The sequence below is a fragment of the Sceloporus occidentalis genome, unplaced genomic scaffold (assembly GCF_023333645.1).
Source record: "Sceloporus occidentalis isolate IW3139 unplaced genomic scaffold, rSceOcc1.0.p SCAF_1, whole genome shotgun sequence".
Lineage (NCBI taxonomy): Eukaryota > Metazoa > Chordata > Lepidosauria > Squamata > Phrynosomatidae > Sceloporus > Sceloporus occidentalis.
In genome coordinates this window covers 75,196,767-75,216,690 of record NW_028316981.1, presented here as the reverse complement: position 1 = coordinate 75,216,690, position 19,924 = coordinate 75,196,767, and the positions used below count along the sequence as shown (strand labels likewise).

The 19,924-nt window shown below is 43.7% G+C and overlaps 2 protein-coding genes across 4 annotated transcripts in view; one reads left to right on the top strand and one right to left on the bottom strand.

Annotated features, from left to right (window-relative positions):
• The window catches only part of HYAL1 (hyaluronidase 1), a 31,308-nt gene extending 25,587 nt beyond the window's left edge, over window positions 1-5,721 (bottom strand). The window contains exons 1-3 of the mRNA XM_089525601.1: window positions 4,810-5,721; window positions 3,146-3,235; window positions 1,401-1,716 (exon numbers count right to left, since the gene is read on the bottom strand). Coding sequence (XP_089381727.1) covers window positions 1,402-1,716; window positions 3,146-3,235; window positions 4,810-5,721 — 1,317 coding nt within the window. The 3' untranslated portion in view covers window position 1,401. The remainder of the gene's footprint in view (window positions 1-1,400; window positions 1,717-3,145; window positions 3,236-4,809) is intronic.
• A 321-nt stretch (window positions 5,722-6,042) lies between these two features.
• Window positions 6,043-15,606, top strand: LOC149321611 (uncharacterized). 3 transcript variants are annotated; one of them, XM_089525654.1, is made up of 6 exons: window positions 6,043-6,129; window positions 6,219-6,308; window positions 6,401-6,477; window positions 12,454-12,609; window positions 12,981-13,031; window positions 14,592-15,606. In XM_089525654.1, the coding sequence occupies exons 4-6, from the start codon at window positions 12,511-12,513 to the stop codon at window positions 14,868-14,870; spliced, it is 429 nt and encodes a 142-aa protein (XP_089381780.1). In that variant the 5' UTR covers window positions 6,043-6,129; window positions 6,219-6,308; window positions 6,401-6,477; window positions 12,454-12,510; the 3' UTR covers window positions 14,871-15,606. The 3 variants fall into 3 exon arrangements, 2 of the variants coding, with proteins under 2 accessions (XP_089381780.1, XP_089381788.1); XM_089525662.1 differs by lacking the exons at window positions 6,401-6,477; window positions 12,454-12,609; XR_016281333.1 differs by lacking the exons at window positions 6,043-6,129; window positions 12,454-12,609 and having other exon boundaries at window positions 6,227-6,308.
• Window positions 15,607-19,924: the final 4,318 nt, after the last annotated feature.

Sequence of the window (19,924 nt, the reverse complement as noted above, 5' to 3'; positions counted from 1 at the left end):
GAAGGCCAGGCAGCGCCCTCTAGCGGCTGGGAGGCTCCGCGGCAGGGAAGGGCAGATATGACAGAGAGAGAGAGAGAGAGATCCTGTTAGCTGCGCCATCTGTATGCACATATATAGGGCATCCCCTGTTATATGATATTACATTATACTAATGGCTGTGAAATTTTTAATGCTTTGAATGTGATATATATATATATATATATATATATATATGCGCTACATATTATATATAGACTAATTGAAGGCAGACAACAGCAAGGGAGATTTGTTGTTGTCTGCCTTCAAGTAGTTTCCATCTTATGGCAACCCTGTCCTAGGGCTTCTCCTGGCAAGATGTGTTCAGAGGCTGCTTGCCATGGCCTTCCTCTGAGGCTGCTGGGGGCACGGTCCCCAAAGTCACAGTCTGACACTCAAACCGCCATGCCACACTGGCTCTCCAGTACATACTGTATAATATATCACAGTTATATAGCCTATTATATATATATATATATATATATATATATATATACTGTATATGGCTACAAAACTTGTAAGTGCTTCATACAATCATGTAATGTATCCATTACATTAATCCAAATAAATATACTCCCCAAATGTGTTTTTGTTAGTTTTTAACTCCTGGACCACACAGCTACTCCTAATTGTTGTTTTAACAAAATGTGGGCCTGTTTGGCACATAAATATACGTGCATTTGAATGGCTGCAAAATTTGTATTTGCAAGAAGAGGGGTGGTTTTACTGAAAGGCAGGTGGCCGTCTTGCGCTATATGATGCAAAGTGTGAGGTGTGGAATTACGAAAGATGGTCCACTGCCCAAGTCCAAAAATGTCTGAAACCACCAAGCTGCCTGTCTAAGCAATGCAGTGTCCGATCCGCCCCTAGAATACCCTGTTGCGCTTTGAAAAGACAGACACCTGTTCAGTTTAGCACAATCCAATGATTTATTAAGTATATTTAATTTAGTAAATGTAGGGCCCAAACAGACAGGCCAAAATAATGCTGCTTCGGGTCACTTTGGAGGTATGCTGTTTAAATCCTTAGGACTGGAGTGTGGTTTGAGCACAGCTTCCAGCCTCTTAGGACGCATGCATAATTTAAACAGCATACCTCCAAAGTGACCCGAAGCAGCTTTATTTTGGCCTGTCTGTATGGGCGCATAGGCAGTATGTATTGCTGTTTTTACTGCTAGTATGAAATGTGATTCCATCTTTCTTACAGTTTATGCAGCCCCAGAATGTCCAAGGGCAGAAAATTGACCCCCCTCCAGTCCTGCTGTAGTTGCCCATCCTTGCTCTAAAAGGCCTAGCAAAGGGGAAGAAAATCTCCACACATGGTTTCTTTGGCAACCAGGCCCCTGGGACCGGAACAGTCTCAAGTCTAAGCCAACTATCACTCACTCTAGTGGGACCTTTTCTCACACTGCAGGCCTTCCCAGCCGCTATAGCACCGGCACCTGAATTTTTCAGCCATCTTGACCAGGTCCTCCTTAGACATGTAACCTTTCAGCATGAAACCTGGCTTCCCCGGGTGCTTTGCAATGGTAAAGCTGCTGGGACTGAGATGCAGGAAAGCTTCTGGGTGATTGTCCTGCCGCACACAGCGGCCATTCTTGGAGCACACAACCTGGCTACATAGCTTGGCGCTGTTGGTGACATTCACAATGTATGGCCCAAGCAGAGTGTCCGCATACTTCTTTACACCAAGACATGCTTCCTGAAAGAAGAAAAACAAAGTTCCAGAAAAAGAATTAATATTGGAAGGGAGAATCAGAAAATTACAGAATTGGGAAATTACAGAAACCCTCAAGGGTCATCCAGTCCAACACTCAAAGCACCCTAGACAGATGACCACTAGCATCTGCTTAAAAACATCCAGCAAAGAGGAGTCCACCAGCTTCCAAAGCAGTCTATTCTATAACTTCCACTGTCAAATGGTATTCTTGTTATGATTCTATGAATAGGGGCAAGGGATCTATGCCCCCCCAAATGTTTTTGACTACAACTCCCACAATGTTTTACTATTATCCATGCTAGATGGCAGCTGCAGGCCAAAACACTGATAAAACCAAACCTGGTTCCATGACTTTGTGGCTAAACTGAATAGGAACATGCACAACAGTATGCTCTTCCAATGAGCACATTTCCAAGTTCAGCTTCAAGGCTCCAATGTGAGATTCACACTAATGCACAGGTAATCACAGAGTTTTTAAAAAGCATAGGTGACCCAAAGATGCATAATGATGAGAAGAAAACAGATTTCCCTAGCAAGAATATATTGTTATGAGTTCTCTTTGTTGTAAACCAAATATTTTGGCATAGCTTCATCTTGAATAGTTAATTATGACTCATTAGCTTTACAAAATAACTGATTGAAGTAAATGGCAGCATCTTTAATGCTAGGCTTATGCATTTTGTTGCCTTTATATTCTTCCTCCAGGAGCCTACAGTGACAAAGTTATCCCATTTCCTCAGTCTGTTCTTACAACAGCCCTATTACATTGGGTTACTTACAATGAAAGACAGCAACTAAGGGCAATCCAGAAAACTTCTCCCTTCTACAATACTTCGGGTCAAACACCACAAGACATTGTGATGGGCTTATTAAGAGATTACTGGCTTCATATTACCCACTGGGTGATATCATTTGCCACAGCTTCTAGACAATTATGAGCATTTGTTAATTATCTGAACTGAACCGATTTGTCTGAGTGGCAAACAAAGTGAGTATGAATTTTTAATTTAGGGTTAATTCTTATGAATATTGTTTACTATTTATGGACTGAAAGCTCTTGTTAAAGGTCTTTGTTGTTGTTCTTGTGTGCCTTTAAGTCATTCCCAATTTATGACGACCCTAAGGCAAACCTATCATGGGGGTTTTCTTGGCAATATTTGTCCAGAGGAGGTTTCCCATTGCCTTCTCATGAGGTTGAGAGCATGTGATTTGCCGAGGTCACCCAGTAGGTTTCATGGCAGAGCTGGGAATCGAACCCTAGTCCCCAGAGCCGTAGTCCAACAGTCAAAACACTATTCCAAGCTGGCCCTCAAAGTGTCTTTAGCTATATGCAATAAAAAAATTTATCAACATCAGGTGTTGTTTCAAATTCCTACTTGTAGTCTAGCCACTACACCACACTGGCTCTCACCTGTGAATAACTGAAATTTTTACTCCCCCACAAGATGACTCCAGCAGCTCCCTGAGAAGCACTCTCACCAATGGTGTGGACCAAGTCCTCCTGCAGGACAGATGGAAACAAAAGACATGAGAACACAAGCCATCTTCTATCTGCTAAATGAACTCAAGCATTTGTTCTTTGTTCCTATCAAAGACATTAGATACTGCTACTAAGATGTAGGAATAGTCACCCTTTGAGATTTTTGGTTGTAGTAAAAACAAAATATTAGGAAATAGGTTAAGCAATTTTACTCTACTCCCTTGGTAAACAGGGTGCTCCCATTAGTATTTAAACGTCTAATCCATTCTTCTCTTTCAGCTCATCTTTTTGGAATTGTTCTTTATCCAAATCCATTTTAATGCTTCTTCCTATTCATTGTCTCTCTTAACACAAAGAGGTGTGAAATTCATGGTCCTAGTCTAGACATTATTGGACTTTGATTCCTAACAATCGTAATCAGCAGATCCAAGTCAGGAATAATGGGAGGTGTAGTCCAGCAATATTTGCATGGCTACTGTTCCCCATCAGCTTTAAAGTGAGACACCATTTTGTTCTGATTGTGTCAGCATTACAACAGCTTGTGCATCTGTCAGGCATGTAATGTTTTTGAGTATTCAAATCTCTCCCTCCCCAGCCAAGTCCTGTTGCGTCTTCCTCTTCAGCTTTTTCAGAAACCTACCAGTATCTTGTTTTGTCCACGCTGTGTTCACTTCTTGCCTTGCCTACTGTACAGGATCTCTCAGTCACCAATTTCCTGCCAAACCTTATTTTTAGTCAACAAAAAGCCTTCACCTTCCTAGTATCATCACTCTAGTCCTTACATTTAAATCTCCATATTATATCCACTTTCTCTGCATTTCTCTTCCTGCTCAATGCCATTCAAAGTAAGCACATCTAGCTCATCTAAGATTCTCCATAAACATGTGTTCAACTGTCTTTGTGCATGCTTCCATCTAGCTTCACATCAAACTTCGCTTGTCCCTTCATTTTTATTGTGCCTTATATAGTGACACACTCTAAACAGGGACTATGTTAACTCTGTGTTTTATACACAACTTTCTTCATTGCTGACACAGTAATAATAGCTAGAGTAATATGAGTTTTGTTCTAAATCTAAACCATCCCCCAATAGCATGAGAAATGTGGAGAAACAGAAAACTTGGTATTATTCTTTTGTATTATTTATGGCTTCTAAAATGAAAAAAAATTCATGTCCATGTCACATTCATAACACAGGAATTTTCATCCTTTATTCAATAACAAGACCTTATACTTCAGAAAGAATGTTGCATGAAAAAGAATATCTAACATAAATCAAAACACATGGCAGGAGCTGAAAAATCAACATTTCTACCTAATCTGGCAAAGTTCTGCTATTTGGGTTGACGTGAAGGGATCATGATATTTTCCAAAAGAAATGTGTTGTAATTTGTCATCTATGCCTTTCCTTATCTGTAAAATTACAGTTGCAAATACTTAGTGCTGCCAGATGAACACTGAAGCCAAGACTCCAAGCACACTACCAGAGGATCATGCATCACTGAAACCCACAAATTTTACTTCCAAGTAATGCTTTTCTATTAGGATATTCCAGTGACAATACTTATCAAATGCTGTCCTGGTAACAAGTTTACCTGAGTGAGGAATTTCTGAGTAAGCTGATATGCAACAGAAGCATAAGGTAAGACTGGGATGCTGCCATTCCCTGTTTGGTTCACAATCCTGAAAGCCTCCTGGACTCGATGACGGACAAACTTGAGAGTTGTGTTGTTGAGGAATTTGAGATCTTCAGGGAGATAAATGCTGGGGTACAGAGCCCGGCTTTGGTTCCAGAGCCACTGCAGTTCCTCGTTCCTCTGCTTCTCTATCTCTGGACATTCTCCTGTGTAATTGGCATCCTTGTAATTATAGTTATAACAGCTGGGGAAGCCGTAGAAGCCCCAGAAACCCTCAGGTCTCAAGGCTTTGCCAAGGGCCAAGGTTTGCTCCATGAAGTTGCGAGCACTTTGCTCAAATTCTAGCAAGGCTGTCTTGACCACTTTATAAGCAGGCCAGTCTGGGTGTTGTTCCTTAACCAGGCCTATAGACTTATTTTGGTAGATATCCTTGGAGTTCCAGTTCCGAATCCACAACGGACGCCAGTCCTCCCAGTCCACAACAGCCAGACCTTTGAAGCCCACTTCCCAGATGACTTCTTTGATATCTTGCTGAGCCTTTTGGAGATGAGCTTTCAGGCTGGCATTTTGAGGCAGGCCCCCATAGACTGGAGATCCATCCTCAGTGTAGTGTGGATAATATCCTAACCCGTTGCTGTAGAAAAGGGTGATATCCCTTCCTGTGAATGATTCATTCTGGTTGAGGACTGCATCAAATATTTCCAGGTCTAGGGAGACATTGTATTTCTCCTGGCATACTTGACTTGGTGCATTCCAAACAATGATGAAGGAGTGATTCAGTATTCCTGAGCCTTCCCTGGCCCCTCCGTAATTCAAAGCCATTACAAAAACATGGAGGAAGAAGACCCACCTTCTTGTTTGGTCTGCCATAGAAATAATCACTTCGAAACAGAGCTCCCAAAATTACTGCCAAAAGATCCAGTCTTTTTATCCCTTCCAACACAAACAGCTTCTGAATCCCAAAGAAGCACATGCACCTTGTGGCAAATAGGGAAGTTAATTTCAAGAGAGGTGGAAAAAAGGAGTAGCTTTTTTGCAAAGCAATTGTCTCCTTACCCCACCTCACAGATGAAAAAATGGTAACAGAAGCAGCCTCAAATTCTTGCTGCTTTTTGCTGATGTTGTTCTGTAATCTGCTCACTATATTTCCTGAGTATCAAGCAGTAAATAGAAACAAGAAACCCTGTTTTCCTAAAAACTGGTAATAACTTTTGATATTTGCATTTCCAGTGAACGTGGCTGACATGTTTGGTACAGTGTGTGGTTATCTGGATAGCTGTAAGTATAACAACACTCCTATCCCCTTTGCTCTTGCCCAAGCCACCTTTGTTAATGGAGTCACGTTTTTTCCTCTTCACCCTCCCCAGGCTGATCAGATGTATTCAAGCAGACAAGATTCCTCCAAAATGAGCTGGTTAATGATTCATCTCCTGTGGAAAAAATGGGAAAGGACAAAAGTAAGCACATAACATGTCATTTACGAATCCAGTGATCCCACTTAAGAATCTTGACACATAGGATTCCAAGCCTTTCATTTCCATTATTGCAGTATTCCTTGCAAGAGCTCCTCCTGATACCAAAAGAACAATGACTTGACTAAAACTGCCTAGCAAGCTTGCAGTTGAGGTGAGATTTTAACATATTAATTCGTAGATCTTATCTCACAATCTTAGTCATTGCATCACATGAAAAGAACCTGAAAAGAATCAAGCTGGAATGATGTATCAAAGCTTACATCAAACCGCAGCTTGGAATTTTTTCTTTTTGGAGCTATGAATCCCAGAACTGCCTCCTCCCCAATTGGCCATGCTGGCTAGGGGATTATGACAACTGTAATCCAAAAAATAACTTTTCCAAGATTTACGGAAAAGTTACAAGACCTGCTTTCCAGCTGTTGTCCTTTCGTTCAATAGAACAAAATTCTATAACAGCAGTCCAGAAACATCTGTACTGTTCTTTATGTAGAGCTACATTTTGGTCTTATGGGACTCTATATTAAGTATGGCACCCATGATTAGTCAGCTTTTTAAAACTGAGTTGCCATTCCTCAGTCCCTTTTTATTCTTATTCAGATATATTTGATCATAGTTTGACTACAGGAGTTGCTCTGTAGCAGCCTTTCTGAACCTGAGTGCCCATCATATGTTTTGGATTATAAATCCCATCAATCCCAGACAGCATGGCCAGTAGCCAGAGTGATGGCAGTTGTAATGTAAAACATCTGGAGGCTCCACATGGGAGACAGATGTTCTGCAGGACCTATCCTAAGGGTACAAAGAACTTAATTATGCCAGAGTACATCAGCCACGGCTGTGAAGAAACTTGCCCTAATACTTGACAGCATAGTGATATCATTATTGTAAACAAATACAAAATGCTAGCTAACATTAGAATTGGTTGATTCACTTTAGATTAAATATTAGGGCCTAAATCCATCTGCTAGTCCCAACTACAGTAGAGCTAGCAAAAAAAAAGTTGATTTGATGGGTCTATTCTAGCTACTGAATTTAAGTCAAAAACAGAGAAGAAAATAAAATACGATTAAGCCAGGTCTTGAACTGCATATGGCCATAGACATTATCTACCTGTCTTCCATTATCTCCCTGCCTTCCCCTCCCCTCCATAATCTGAACACTGTGTGTCTGTGTGTTGTGTGCCTTTGTTGTGACTTATGGCGACCCTAAGGCCTAGCATGGGAGACCATGGTTCCCGTGACCTTATCATGAGAGACCAGGGTTTGATTCCCTGCTCAGCCATGAAACCCACTGGGAGACCTTAGGCAAGTCACATGCTCTCGGCCTCAGCAGAAGCAATGGCAAACCTCCTCTGAACAAATCCTGCCAAGAAACCCCTGTGATACAGTTATTAGGGCCATCATAAATTAAATGACCTGAGGGCACACAACAACAAGAAGTCCAACCATCTTCCCTGGCCTGATTAGGAGAGAATGTATTTTATTATCATATTTCTGTTTTCACATTTCATTTTTAACAGAATAGGGGGTTTGTGAGCCTCCACTTGCCTTAGGACTGCAGCTCCCATGATTCCTGATCACTGGCCATGCTTGCCTGGGCTGGTGTGAGTTAGAGTCCCAATTGTCTGAATTAATCCATTGTTAAAACCCATTTCCCTCATTGGTACTCTCTCGGGCTTCTCAGGCATTTAATCCTCACAAGCTTGTCATTATTAATCATCACAAGACCAACTCGTGTGAAATGACTTGACTCTGCCAGTCACCAACAATCGCTTTTTCTCTCCACCATCTAATTAAGAGCTGGCTTAGGTTTAATAAGTGAGTAAAGGCTAGCGAGACCCCCCATGTACATTGATCTCACTTATAATGGAAGAAGTGACCCATGAGGAGGACACCCACAAAGATAAGAGCAGGGAGCAATTCCAGGAAATGTTAGTCTTGGCTGCCAAGATGACTGCACATTTACAGTGCAATAAATCCTTTAAAGAGTAGTAGAAAAATCAACAGCTTCAACTGGTGTGGCACATGAATTCTGTCAGAGGCAAGCATCTAGTTCATCAGATTCAATGCAAGATTAGCACTTTTGTCTCCAGTGACCACTGCAGATACAAGCAATGGAGATTGTGACATTCAAGGCTTTCATGGCCGGCATTCATAGTTTTTTTGTGGGCTTTTCAGGCTATGTGGCTATATTCAAGAAGAGTTTATTCCTGACATTTCACCAGCATCTGTGGCTGGCATCTTCAGAGAATGCTGGCATGGAAGTGAGTGGGGTATATACTGTGTGACTGTAGGCTGGGAGGCGTGATTACATGTTAATCTGTGTATTGTGCTGTTGTTGAATGGACTACTCATTAAACAGACACAAATCCTCCTTGCATATTGTCCCACCCTGAGGCCTTGCCATTCAACTGTTAAGGAAAATGCAACATGGGAGATACAGTGAATGAAATAAAACATGTATGTGAGAGTCAGGGTGACTCAGCAGAAGCAATTAGAAGCCACACAGGTGTAAAAGGTAATGGAATTAACAAGTCCTAAATGCCAAGGACAGAAATGTAAAGTGGATAATTGAACACACCTGAGAATTGTTAAGTGGTCAAGGCTGAGATGATGAAATCATTAATTGTGGGTTGAAACAAGAGAGCCAATGAGAGTGGATGTACACGCCCACTGGGTGGAAACTGACAACAGTGGGTGGTATTATCCAATGACTATAATAATGGCTATGAATCCCAATGTATTTTGTGGGTAGTAGTAGTGGAGGAGTATTGTTGTATTGGATAGTTTTGGAGCTGTATATAGTAGAATAAAGTAGATCTTTTATATAAGACTACTGAGTTGTCTGGTGTCTTGGGTAAAGATACAAGAGCCAGCTGGATCCTGAAGAAGTGTGAAGACTTCTGTGGAAGCAAGAGTGAGAAGGCTTGGAGAGTTTGTCAGGGTCTTCAGCCTATTCTCTGTAACTCTGCTGCTTTAGAGGAAAGCTTTAACCACTGGCCAAAACTGGTCAGCGCCGGTGCGTAACAAGGTGGTGAGTTTGAGCCAGAGGTGAAGAGCTACAACTCCCATCATCCCTGACATCAACAACAGAACAATACACAGATTAACATGGAAATCACTCCTCTCAACCCACAGTCACACACACACACACACACACACTATACACACTATACACACACACACACACACACCCCAACCACTTCCATGCTAGCATTCTCTGAAGATGCCAGTGAAACGTCAGGAATAAACTCTTCTAGAACATGGCCATATAGCCCAAAAAACCCACACAAAAAGCTACAAAAGCAATGTAGATTACATGCAGCCGCACAGACACCAACATCCAGATTCTGAATGGAAGGAGCCCAGTTACGTACCCCAGTGCTTATCCGTCGATTTGTTCATTCACCCAGCACTGTGAGCTCTTCAAATTATAAAGGAACGTGAGGCCCTGGCGCAAGAAGTTTGCAATCACCGCTGCAGCAGAGGAGAAAATAACACCGAGAAAGAAAGAGATCATTCACATTTTTTCAAGTTATAACATGCAAGGATGTGACTCATACAAAATGACTCAGCCCTCATCTGGTGTCCTGGTAAGAGACAGGCAGGAGCAGTGTTGCCAACAAGCCTCAAAGATATTTCCAAAACACACTGAATCCTCCCCACATCACACCAAATATTCAGTCACAATTCCCAGAAAATTCCCATAATGTTAAAATGGCGGATCTTTTGCAAATAAACGTAGCCCTAATTGAATAAAAATAATTGTAACTTATTTCAACTCTCTAAATTACCATTAAAATCAACCAAATAATCTTTCAGTCCTTCTAATACTTTTAAGATACTTATTTTGACATGAAGGGGGTTCAGGAAGCTTTGTGCCAAATAGAAACGTGTTAGGCTGCAACCGCACTGCAGAAATAATCCAGTTTGACACCCCTTTAACTGTCCAGGCTCAGTGCTAGGGAATCCTGGGAATTCTAGTTTTCTGAGACATTTAACCTTCTCTCCTAGCAAACTCTGGTGTGACAACAAACTACAATTCCCAGGATTTCATAGCACTGGGCCATGACAGTTAAAACGGTATGAAACTGGATTGTCTCTGGAGTCTGGAGTGAAGATGCAGCCTAAATTGGGTCCAAGACACACTGCAGAAATAATCCAGTTTGAGACTGCTTTAACTGCCCTGGCTCAGTGCTAGGGAACCCTGGAAATTGTAGTTTTGTGAGACATTGCGCCTTCTCTGCCAGAAAGAGCTCTGGTGCCACCACAAACTACAATTCCCAGGATTCCCTAGCACTGAGCCAGGAGAGTTTGCTGAGCTTTCCCTGAGGGCGGGGTGACCACTGTCCTCTCTCTGATTGGCTGTTAGTGTGACTCCAAACAGGATTGGTTGCTCTGTAGCCTGGCTCTCAGGGGCTGAGAGACAGAGCTTTTTCTGAGGGCGGGGGTGGCGACCACTCTCCAGTCCTCTCTCTGATTGGCTGAAAACTGTGAGTGTGTGACACGCCAAAGGATTGGTTTCTCTATAGCCAGCCTTGCTCAGGCTGGAGCTGAAATGGGTGAAAGTCACCAAATCTGCACTGAAACAGAGCCAGGCACCAAAATCACACCAAAAGCGCTTAAAAGTCCCCGTTTTCGTGTGAAAGTCACCACATTGGCAACACAATGTCTCCCTGATCCAAAATGCTGCAAAGTGTGTGTGTGTGTGTGTGTGTGTGTGTGTGTTGCATGCCTTCAAGTCACTTTCTGACTCAAGGGGACCCTACCTGTCATGGCACTGTCTTGGCAAGATTTGTTCAGAGGGGTCTGCTCTTGCCTTCCTCTGAGGCTGTGATGACTGAGGGTTTCAAGGCCTCAGCAGGGATTTGAACCCTGGCCTCCAGAGTCATAGTCCAGAGCTCAAATCACTGCACCACTCTGTCAGTGGTTCTCCCTAGCAGTTCTGGAGATTAAACCCAGAAAGTGCATCCATTAAAAGGCCTGGTTGCTCTTAATAACTAAGCTCCAAAACAAACTGCAGGAATTATCCAGTTTCAGACCGCTTTAACTGCCCTGGCTCAGTCCTAGGAAATTCTGGGAACTGTACATTTGTGAGACATGTAGCCTTCTCTCCCAGACAACTATTGTACTATAACAAACTACAATTCCCAGGATTCTCTAGCATTGAGCCAGGGCAGTTAAAGCAGTCTCAAACTGGATTATTTCTGCGGTGTGTTTTGGGACTGAATTAGTAAAAGAAACTGTTCAGAGCCATGCTGGATGTTTTCTGCTTGCAAAGGAAAGGGGTCTGGTGCTGCAAAATACTACACTTCCCAGAATTCCATAGCCTTGAGCCAGGGCAGTGAAAATGGTATCAACCCAGGTTATTGCTGCAGTGTAGATGCTGCGTCCACATTAGAGAAATAACCTGGTTTGGCACTGCTGTCACTCTTTTTCTGGCTCAAGGCTATGGAATTCTGGGAGTTGGAGTTTGTTGTGAGGCCCAGAGCAGTAAATCCATGGTTTTAGGTCATGCTCCGAATGGAGGACATTGTGGAACTCCTCCTAGACAGGAGGCTGAAATGGAGGATGTGTCCAGAGAGAGAGAAATGGAGGACATGATCAAATGAATGTTCTCGGCGGCCGTCCCTCGGCTCCGGCGGAGCCAAAGAGGGGAGGGAAGCCCCCCCCAAAGGAGAGAGGCCTACACGGGCCTCTCTCTTTCCCCTGCTGCCACTACTGTTCCCCTGCCACTACTCATAACAGGCGCTCTCTACACAGCTCATCCGTTTTCAAGAAGGGATATTGCTTTTAACAAAATGATTCAGGAAATTCTTTCAAATATAAAAATAAATCAACTGAGTTCTTCCATTTCTTCTATATATAATTCATTCTATTTAACTAATATATCATATCATATATATTTAAATATATATATATATATAGGTAAATCTACCTGAAATACTGTTTTGGATCCAAAGAACTGTGAGTGCAAACAGCTATTAGTACTGTTTTTCAAATCCTTCTGCAATCACTTAAGTATGATATAGTAATTTGATACACACACACACACAATAATGCCTTATGCATCTGTGGAATTAAACTTTACTCTGTGAAAGCTCATGCTGCCAATGTCTTTCACTTAGTCTCAAAGGTGCTGCAAGACACTGATTTTACAGACTGAGGCTTTATATCTTTGAATCATGGGAGCTCTGAGCATGTCCAGAGAGCTGTCTTGCATTCCTTTGAAAATCAGAACCAAGAAGCTTCTGACCAGCCCAGGAGAAAACCCAGGCATAAATGTAAGAAATAAATAAAAATAGCAATAGGCTATCCTTGGAGCCATGGGGCTGGAGACCCAGGGGACCCAGGGGGCTCAGCCAACAATGGCAGATTTGCATAGCCCTGAGGTCATATTAGCTGGGCTGCATGACCCATAAGCTTCCAGTAGGCCTAGGCAGTTGGCCTTTGGAAGCCCTACGGCTGAGACATGGCTGACCTTGGTGCGGTTTTGGTCTGTGCTTTCCTCTACCTGACCTTCAGTGGAGGAATTGTGAGCATCTATTCATGGCTGACCAGTCTGGGACCTCACTTCCTGGAGTTCATCTCCCTGTTCTTTGTCGTTTTCCTTTGTCTCTTTTCGATGTACTTGTTGGATTTCACACTTGCAAAGATTCACCACCGGCAGTGCTACGGATATGTGGTATACCGCCTAGTGAGGCAGGTGAGTCATGGCTGGCTTCTCCCATCACCATCTTTGGAGACTGGAAAGGTCAACACCTTGGGGGAATGTCCACTAAAAGTAGTTTTCTTTCCAGTCCTTTGAGGCAGTAAATTTATTTAATAGAATCATAGAATAGTACAGTTGGAAGAGAACAGAAGGGCCATCCAGTCCAACCCCATTCTGCCATGCAGGAAATCACAATCAAAGCATCCCCGACAGATGGCCATCCAGCCTCTGCTTGAACACCTCTAAGGAAGGAGACTCCACTACACTCCAAGGGAGTTTGTTCCACTGTCAAACAGCCCTTATTTGTTTTTCTTCTTCCTGTTTCCAATTACTTTGGAATCTGTATCATGACACAGTTCATGCCCCTGCCCCTTATCATGACTGAGGGATTGCTAGAATAAAATCAAGGGACATCTATGGGGGCTGCAAATGCAAGGTGTCCCTAGGGGTCATCCATCCCAGCCCCATTCCTCTGTCCTGCATGGACACCTAGGAGATTGCAAAGGAAAGGGGACTCTAGGCGTCTTCCATCCCACCCCCATTCCTCTGTCCTGCATGGACACCTAGCAGGCTGTAACTGACAGGGGCCCCTAGGGGTCTTCCAACGGAGCCCCATTCCTCTGTCCTGCATTGACACCTAGAAGGCTGCAAATGAAAGGGGTCACTAGTGGTCATCCATCTCAGCTCCATTCCTCTGTCTTGTATGCACACCCAGGGGGCTGCACATTCAAGAGTCCCCTAGGGGTCATCCATCCCACCCCCATTCCTCCGTCCTGCATGCACACCCGGGGGGCTGCACATGCAAGGGGTCCCTAGGGGTGATCCATCCCAGCCCAATTCCTCTGTCCTGCACGGACACCTACGAGGCTGTAAGTGACAGGGGCCCCTAGGGTTCTTCTATCCCAGCTCCATTCCTCTGTCCTGCATGGACACCTAGTAGGCTGTAAATGAAAGGGGTCCCTTAAGTGTCATCCATGCCAGCCCTATTCCTCTGTCATGCATGGACACCTGGGGGGCTGCAAATGCAAGGGTTCCCTAGGGGTCATCCATCCCAACGCCATTCCTCTGTCGTGCATGGACAACTGGGAGGCTGCAAAGGAGAGCGGTCCCTAGTGATCATCCATCCCAGCCCCATTCCTCTGTCCTGCATGGACACCTAGGAGGCTGCAAAGGAAAGGGTAATCTAGGGGTCATCCATCCCAGCCCCATTCCTCTCTCCTGCATGAACACCTAGGAGGCTGTAAGTGACAGGGGCCCCTATGGGTCTTCCATCCCAGCCCCATTCCTCTGTCCTGCATGGACACCTAGGAGGCTGTAAGTGACAGGGGCCCCTAGGGGTCTTCCATCCCAGCCCCATTCCTCTGTCCTGCATGGACACCTAGGAGGCTGCAATGAAAGGGTCCCTAAGGGTCATCCATCCCAGCCCCATTCCTCTGTCCTGCATGGACACCTGGGAGGCCCCTGCTCTTTCTGTCACCCCCATGTTTTATCTTTCAGTTTCAAATGTCTGGTCAATGACTCTGTTCTTTTTGTCTTCTTTTTTCTCTTGGGTAGCGGGTTTATAGGCCACGAAGACGAGCCCAGGTGCCGCCCCCCGGCGTTCCTATCCAAGGTGGCCCCATGAATCCCCAAGTCCAGCAGATGCATGCACAACCACAGCTCAACGGCCGTATACCCCATGTCCAGAATCAGCAGTATGCCCAGAGGGACATCGGCCTAAGACAGCTGCGTCAACCAGGCTTTGCTGAAGAGGGGATGGGGGCTCCCCCTCCACCCCACATCCAGAATCAGCAGTGTGCCCAGAGGGACATCGGCCTAAGACAGCTGCGTTGACCAGGCTTTGCTGAAGAGGGGATGGGGGCTCCCCCCCTACCCCACGTCCAGAATCAGCAGTGTGCCCAGAGGGACATCGGCCTAAGACAGCTGCGTCGACCAGGCTTTGCTGAAGAGGGGATGGGGGCTCCCCCCCTACGAAGGAGCGAACGCCTTAGGGCTAAGAAGGAAGCAGAGGAGAGGGTACAGCCAGTTTTACGTAGAAGTGCTAGGCTTGATGCCATGAAGGAAGCAGAGCAGAGGGTACAGCCTGTTTTATGGCGAAGTGCTAGGCTTGCAGCCAAGAAAGAAGCTGAGGAGCGGAAAGCCCAGAACCGTCGACAAATCACAAGAAATCGAGCCTATTAAAATCAACGTGTGCTTCAGAGTTGACCAGACAGTGGGACAATAGACTGACTGATATAGTTAGGATTCATTTCTAGTATGATATGGTATTTGGTATTTGTAGGACAGTTAGGATAGAGTGTGTGTTTTTTGTAATCTTTCCCTTTGAATTCGTGGGGGATCCATCCTGGGAACCTCCCTCCATCCTCACACTCCTTTCTATTTCTGCTCCCCTTCCATCTTCTTCTTTTGCACACACACAAACCGCCCTTTGCCCTGGGAGCTAGTAGGGGTCTTCCCCACAGTCCAGGGGCATTGGGCTAGGGGCAGACACTGCCAGTGGATGCAGTCCTTTGCCTGTTGGCACGCCACCATGGGAACCCCCCTTTCCAACAGATGCAACCTGCACCCCTCTCCCTTGGCCAGTGGCTGCCTCTTTGTTTCCCCCCTCTCCCTTTCGCAGTGAGGCTGGATCAATTGAACCTTTTCCAAGGCAATGCCCCTCTACTCTGTGTCTCTCAGCCCCATGGCCACAGACTCTTTCAAGGCAGTGGGGCTGAGAGATGGAACAGCCACCATCACTCTTCCCACCCCATCCTTCTTCCTTCCCCTCCTAACAATGAAAAAACAATACCCTCTCCTCCTGAATTTGTTCCCTTTCCTTTTTAAAGTGCTTCTAATTTCCCCTCCTCCCTTCTCCTACCCTTCCTCCTGGCCTGCCAAAAACAGAACCTTTACATTCTCCCTAAGCCTGATTTCCTTGGAAAAAACTCGCCTGATCCAGCCCCACTGGCAGTCTCTACCCCTAGCCCAATGCCCCTGGACTGTGGGGAAGGCCCCTGCTGGCCCCCAGGGCAAAGCTATGCGGTGTGTGTTGTGTGTGCACAAAAGAAGGGGGTAAGGAGGCAAGGAAGGAGAAATGGAAATAGCAGGGGGACTGGAGTGAGCTGGCAAAACCGCAAATAATCAAAACTTCAAGTTCCAAAACCACGAATTCAGAGGGACTATTGTAAAGCCATGTATAAATAAAACATTGATGTTGAAATGGAATCCTGTTTCCAGTTTGTATGTCTCTTTGTTTGGGTTTCATGGATCTGGTTATCATTGAATGATAGTCTTTATTAATGGCTTGGATGATAGCATTGGGGGCATAGTTATCAAATTTGCAGATGACACCAAATTAGGAAGAATAGCTAATACCCCAGAAGAGAGGTAGACAAGATGCTATATATGTGGCAATTACCCCTCCCACTCAAAACACAAAATCAGTGTTGGCAGACACGAGCTCATTCATCCTTGCCATCCATATGTTACACAATTCAGATTTGTTTGCCAAAGTGACTTAGCATCCCCCAAGAATTTCATCACTCATAGAACTTACAGTCAAATTCTGATAATGTCACAGTTCATAAATTCCTGGAACAAAACAGTTTCTGTTTTATTTCTAGCTACTCTTTATACTGTTTATTTATATATTGATTGATTGATTTTATTTTTTTGCCTTCTTTCTCCCAAAAAGGGACCCAAGCTAAAAACTCTAAAAACCATTTTAAAATAAAATAACCTAGTTAAAACCGTATAAAATTAAAATTAAAAACATACAAAAGTTTTAAAAAACATAATCTAAAACACATAGCCCATACAAAAGCCACCGTGTCACGGTTTTAAGAAACCTGCCTGAATAAAAACATTTTTACTTGCGGCTGAAAGGCCAGCAGGAAGGGGGCCAGTCTAGCCTCCTATGGAAGGGAGCTCTAGAGGGTGGGAGCAGCCACTGAGAAGGCTCTCTTTCATGTTCTCAAGAAGTGAGCCTGGGATGGTGGTGGGACTGAAAGAAATACTTCTTCTGAAGAGCTTCTGGGTCTGACAGGTTCATACAGGCAGATACATTTTTTTCAAATAGCCTGGATCTAAGCTGTGTAGGGCCTTATAGGTCATGACCAGCACTTTGAATTGTGCCTGGAAATGAACCAGTAGCTGTTTCAACAAGGGAGTTGTGTATATGTTCCCTGTAACTGGCCATAGTGTTTTGAACCCGCTGAAGTTTCTGGAAAGTTTCCAAAGCCAGCCCAAAGTAAAGTGCATTGCAGTAGTCCAAAGGGGAGGTAATCAAGGCATGTGTCACCATACTCAGATCTGACATCTCAAGGAATGGGTCCAGCTGGCACACTAGATTTAGCTGTGCAAATGCACTCCTGGCCACTGCTGATATCCAGGCTCAGAACTGAGTCCAGTAGGACACCTAAACTGAGATGTCTATAAAAGCTAAAATATTGCCATTCTCATAGGAAGTTCCTTTATACCAAGTCTGACTATGTATTTTTTTATGTTCTTAATCATAGCTTTCCAAGCCATTGTGTGCAGTTTTTCTCCCCACATGTGGACATATCATGGATTTAAACTGGGTTTACTTATTTATTGGAAGCAAAGGATGCACTCTGCCATTAAGCTTATTATCTCACTTGCCTAGAGTCCCATTTTTGAAGGAAAAAAATAACAAATGAAAACAAAACAAACGAGCTTCATTTATATACCACCTCATACCACCTAAGCAGGTGTCTAAGTGGTTTACAACTGGAAGCTAATTGCCTCCAACAATCTGGGTACTCATTTTAGTGACATCAGAAGGATACAAGCCTGAATTGAGCTTTAGCCCTTTTGCTGGTCTTGAACTTGCAACCTTGTGGTTTTTGAGTGAGTGGTTGCAGTACAGGTATTTAACCACTGTACCACCAGGGCTCCTCCTAGACACAGTCAAATGGGTGATGCACACATAAGCATAGCTTTAAATAGGTAATAATCAAAGTGTATCTGTGTATGTGTCCACCATACTTTCACATAAACATTGAAAACCTTACATGCTTATGAAGGGAACATATTGCTGCTAAAACTCCATTTCAAAAATATTTTTCCTTGCAGCTGAGGTTCAATTGCTGTTGAAGAAACAGCACCTTCAAGAAAAGCCCAAAGCACCTGGGGAAAATGGAACTAGATGTAAAATTTGGTGCAGGGGGTGGGAACTAAAACCAGGATCCACTATTTCTGTTGGATTCTGCTGCTTCTGGCAGAATTGGAAGGCCATCTCTTTTCTGGGTATACTAAAAACCTTTTTGGTAAGGCTGAGAAACCCTCTGGACTAGGTTCTTGGAAACCCATTAGGAGGAGAGGAAGAAAGTCCCAGTTTGTTGATGCCATCTATACAGTTGGCTCTTGGGCTTGGCCCTAACTGGGATCTTCTGCAATTTTACAGTTTGGCAAGACAATACACTTTCTTATGTTTCCTTATGTATATTCTCTGAATGCTTTTGAACATAAGAGATTAGAACTTTGTAACCTATGTAAAATGTTCTATATCCTCCAACATTTTAAAATACCCGTATTCCTAATTTTCTAAGATAGCTACAATTTCTGATTTTTAACATTCTTGATAAAAAAGAGAGTTCTGTGTGTGCTTAAAAATATTTGAAGTAGCATAAAAACATGCTCAGTCATGCAACAGGATAATTAATTCTAAACAACAGAAAAGTTTGACTGCCCTTCTTAATTTCTGATGTTAACTATTATCAGTATCAATTTTCTATGAATTTCAGGTCTTGTGACAAGGTTATGATACCCAGTCACCCCAAAGACAAAACCAACCACAGCAGGATTCAGCTATGGTAATTTGCATGTCATTAAAAACTACATGCTTCATTATTTTTCTGGGGGGAAATAGATTCTGTAAATCTACAAAAAAGAGGACTGATTAGACTTGAAAAGGCAGCTATGAGAGAACATCAAGTGCAAAGGTATACAGATATACCTCAGTTAATGAAGTAGATGTATTCCTGGATGTTACTTCTTGAACAGAACCTTTGGTATCAGAGACAGAAAGAACATGGAAAGCATAGGAATGGGTTCCTACACCACAAAAGGGAAGGGCAATTTAACACATTTCAGCAAATCCTTTATTCAAAACTAGCATTATGTACATGTGAGATTAAAGGTAAACTTTGCATAAGAGAACCAAAACATTTTGAATCATCTAGAGACTACTTGAAAACTTTTTCCGTAATGCATCCTGAGCAACCGGCAGCGGCGCAAGAAGTCTGTAACGCGCCTTAGATGCTTCATTAAACATTTGCTTTATGTTGCAAAGCTTCCCAAATTCCTGCCTGGGAATCATATATGAGAATTCAGTAGTTACTGTTAAAAACCACTTTGAACAAAGGGGAGAGTAGAAATTAAATTTTTTTGTAAGGTATTGTGATTTACGGCCAAAACAGGCAGCTCTTTATACGCCGCATGTCCTGAAGCTGCTCTAACCGTTTACACATGGGCGGCTTCAAGGTACTCTGGTGGCATCCCGATGTGGCAGGGTGGGAAAAGCCGGCCAAAAAGGAGCGGCTCTTTTCGGCTGGGTTTAAGGCAGATTGGGGCCACGGCGTGTGGTTGCTGCGGCCCCATTCTGTCTTCGGAAGAGGCAGCTTCAAGATGTCCCTTCAGGGCTGTCTGTTTTGGCCCTAGGACACCATCCACACTGCAGAAATAATCCAGTTTGATACTGCTTTAACTGCCATGGTTCCTTGCTATTGATTTATGGGAATTGTAGTATTGTGAGACATTCAGGCTTCTCTGTCAGAGAACAACAAACTAGAAGTCCCAAGACTCCATAGTTTTTAGCCATGGCAGTTAAAGCGGTGTCTAACCGGATTATTTCTGCAGTGCTGATGCAGCCCCAGAGGTAATTC